Source organism: Cupressus sempervirens, chromosome 4, assembly GCF_028749045.1.
Source record: "Cupressus sempervirens isolate cs-2001-9-10 chromosome 4, ASM2874904v1, whole genome shotgun sequence".
Lineage (NCBI taxonomy): Eukaryota > Viridiplantae > Streptophyta > Pinopsida > Cupressales > Cupressaceae > Cupressus > Cupressus sempervirens.
The window spans coordinates 352690802-352694047 of NC_143121.1; the positions used below are offsets into that span (position 1 = coordinate 352690802).

General features: G+C 33.9%; 1 protein-coding gene across 2 annotated transcripts; it reads left to right on the plus strand.

The window, feature by feature from the left end:
* Window positions 1-367: 367 nt before the first annotated feature.
* LOC149561506 (uncharacterized) lies at window positions 368-1881 on the plus strand. 2 transcript variants are annotated; one of them, XM_089825165.1, is made up of 5 exons: window positions 368-855; window positions 951-1019; window positions 1111-1354; window positions 1452-1517; window positions 1604-1881. In XM_089825165.1, exons 3-5 carry the CDS (start codon window positions 1328-1330, stop codon window positions 1742-1744), a joined length of 234 nt encoding a protein of 77 aa, XP_089681291.1. In that variant the 5' UTR covers window positions 368-855; window positions 951-1019; window positions 1111-1327; the 3' UTR covers window positions 1745-1881. The 2 variants fall into 2 exon arrangements, 1 of the variants encoding a protein (XP_089681291.1); XR_016363823.1 differs by having other exon boundaries at window positions 458-855; window positions 1604-1832.
* The last annotated feature ends 1365 nt before the right edge of the window (window positions 1882-3246 follow it).

The window sequence follows — 3246 nt, forward strand, 5'->3', positions numbered from 1 at the left end:
GAACCAATTGTAAGACCTCCTCCTAGCACACAAGAAAATATAATAAATGAAATAGAAAGAGGCAAAACTGAATCAAGACTCATTGGTCGGTTGAAAGAATGTGGACAAACCAATCCAATGAGAGCTCAATTGGCATCGTCCTTCGAATCCATTAAAACCCACATAGCTTTTGTTAGTGGTCAGTTAGATGTTTGGCGGGTTAAGAGGGATGAACAAAAAATATATTACGCAAATAAATTGTCATACCAAGATATTAAAAAAAAAGAAATACCAAAAGGTAGAATATGTGCATTATTTAGAAAACTCGGTGAACAAAATATTGTTAGAGAGGGTACTAAACGGTTCCCTATCCATTGGTGCATACATGATGCTATTAGAAATAAATTTTGGGATAGATGGTGGATGGTTTTTGATGCCCCTCCTTGCAACAATCACGAGGTCCCCATATATTTTTTAAAAAAATTGTATTGTGAGTTTGTCCTTATCCCCAATTATTTTGATATATTAGACTCCTAGGGTAGAGGTGGGGGGTCGTCATTTGAGAGGTCGGGGGCACGTCGTGACCCTAATGTAGTTAGGGCACCTATGGTCAAACCACAGGGTGAGCATGTGACTGTTCCTTCAGTTGTGAAGGAACATGTAGAGGCTAGTGCTCTAGGGACCATTAATGCTTTGACGCAGACCCTCATTCATTGCACGAGTCCATTAGTTGAGGGGGAGCCTTCTGTGCGTCGCGGTCACATGTGCACATCATGCAGATCCTTATGCACATTTGACACTCATGCTGGAGATGGTGCGGATGATGGGCTCGTCACTGATCAGTTCCTGAGTGAGACATTTGGCATTGACACACAGGTAAATTACAATTATAATTTACTAATTTGATCACATTTCATATGTATAGTGAATGATTAATTAATTAGCATCTATTGACATTGTTCAAAATTCAGGGTCAGAGTGTTGGCAGGCCTAGTAGCTATCCCTCGACCCCATTTTTTGTCCTGTCCACGAGTCCACAGGTATGTATCGATTTAATCATTTAAATTAATACATATATTTATTAAGTAATCATATTAAGGATTGACAAAAAAAATTATGCATGTGCATCAGTTCTCTACAAGACCGTCAACATTCGCTACAGACTCCGAGCCTAGACACGACACGAGCTTTGTAGAGGTACATTTGTTTCATGTTAATTTAATTCATTTTATTATATTTGTTTCATCTTTCATGTTATATTTAACGTGTATTGTATGACATGCAACTCTTGACATCGGAGACTCCTCTTCATCTCCGGTAGTCCGTTGATCATGGAGTGGCTACAACTATGGCTAGTTCACAGCCATTGACTGAGGTATGAAAGAATTTTCTTAGTTTTAGTTGTTTATAATAGTTAGTATCGAAATTTCTAATGTTATTTATAAGTGATTATATTGATTCAATTGTTGTAGGGTCTTGTCACACCTGATTGTCCACGAGCCTTCGAGGTGGATTTGCAGAGTGACTATATGATGGCGGTAAGAAAATAATTAATTGTATGTGTACATATATTTGATTTCAATGTATAATAATAATTCATTCATTTCTACTTTGTTTGTATCAGCTCAAGTTAGAGAAGAGCCTCAACAAGAGGACAAACAAGCGTGTGAGGAGGACCCCATCATTGCCACCGTCTCCCTCTACACGACAACTGAAGGCCTTTAGAAATTTGTTTGATATAGTTGATAGACATGTACATGTATAGGCATCAACGGACATATATGTTGAATTTTATGTCAGTGAACATATTTGATATACATTTGATGTATATATGACATTTTATATTTGATGTATGACATTTATTTGATGCATGACATTATTAGACATGACATTATTGATTAATATATGATATGTTTGTTCATGTATGACATTAAATTAGATATGTTCGTGTATGACATTAAATTAGATATGTTCGTGTATGACATTAAATTAGATATGTTCATGTATGACATTAAATTCAATACTTAATCAGTTCGAAACTTTGATAGAATATTGATTAACAATAAATTTTATCACTGTTTAAGCATAAGTTTATCATTTCCAATATGTCATCATCATATGATTTATGATCTTGTTCATGTTTAAAGTTTTCCTTCACTGTCATTTGTTTATCAAGTTTAATTCAATACCTAATCAGTTTAAATTTTTGATACAATATTGATCAGCAATAAACTTTATCAATGTTAAAATAGCTATTTTATCCCCTTGCTTATGTTTGAACTTGGTGTGGGGCCTTGTGTTATCTCCTAGCTTAGGGGAGTGGGGTAGTAAGGTTCCATGGTTGGGTGGAAAGTCTTTTATCCATTGAGTATTTTTCTAGAGTTTTTCAAGAGCCTTGGATGATCTTTCTTCACACATTCCAATTTTGCATCTTTTTTTGTGTGTGACTAGATGTTGCAACATCATATTTTTGTATCATGACTATGATATGATACTTATGTATCCATTTTGTATAGAGATCATTTTGGAGGAGAAAAATGTTAGAACTATATGAAAACATGATATATAATGATTACTTGCTCCTTGTAATATGTATATGTACACATGCTTAGTTGCAATAAAGAAGAATGGGTATATCAAGAGGATTGTCCTTGGTATACTTATTTGATTTTTACTCTATCTAATTGTAATAATGGATTCAATTATTTATAATGAAATCTTGTTCATATATTTATGATGGTTTTTACTTATGGGAACTTATGTATGTGTTTCTAGTAGTGATGTTTGGGAACCTATAAGAACTTGGTTGTTGAGTTAATATAGAATATTCATATATTTAATCAATGAGATACATCAAAATATTTAATGTTAGAAGAATTGAAAATGAAATGTATGTGCTTCAATTTTGTGTTAAAAATAGAATAAAATTTATTCCACTTTTACCCTTATTAGTTATGTGATCTCTTAGTTATGATGTAGAGCCTAATAGGATTCTCAAGGTTTCATTAATTCCATATGTCAGATCTGCCACCGTAGAATACCAATTGTAATGGGCACTCGCATGTATTCCAATGCGTATGTTTCCTTATATGCACAATTGTTCAATGTTGTACCTTATAGAAGATAGAATTTTACAGGTAGAATGATGCAGAGGTTAGGGTACAATAAGCACAATGCTGATGTCAATCCAACAAGACATATTATACACCCAAACTTCTACACCTTGACACAACAACACTAAGGGATCATCATTAATCCATACAACTT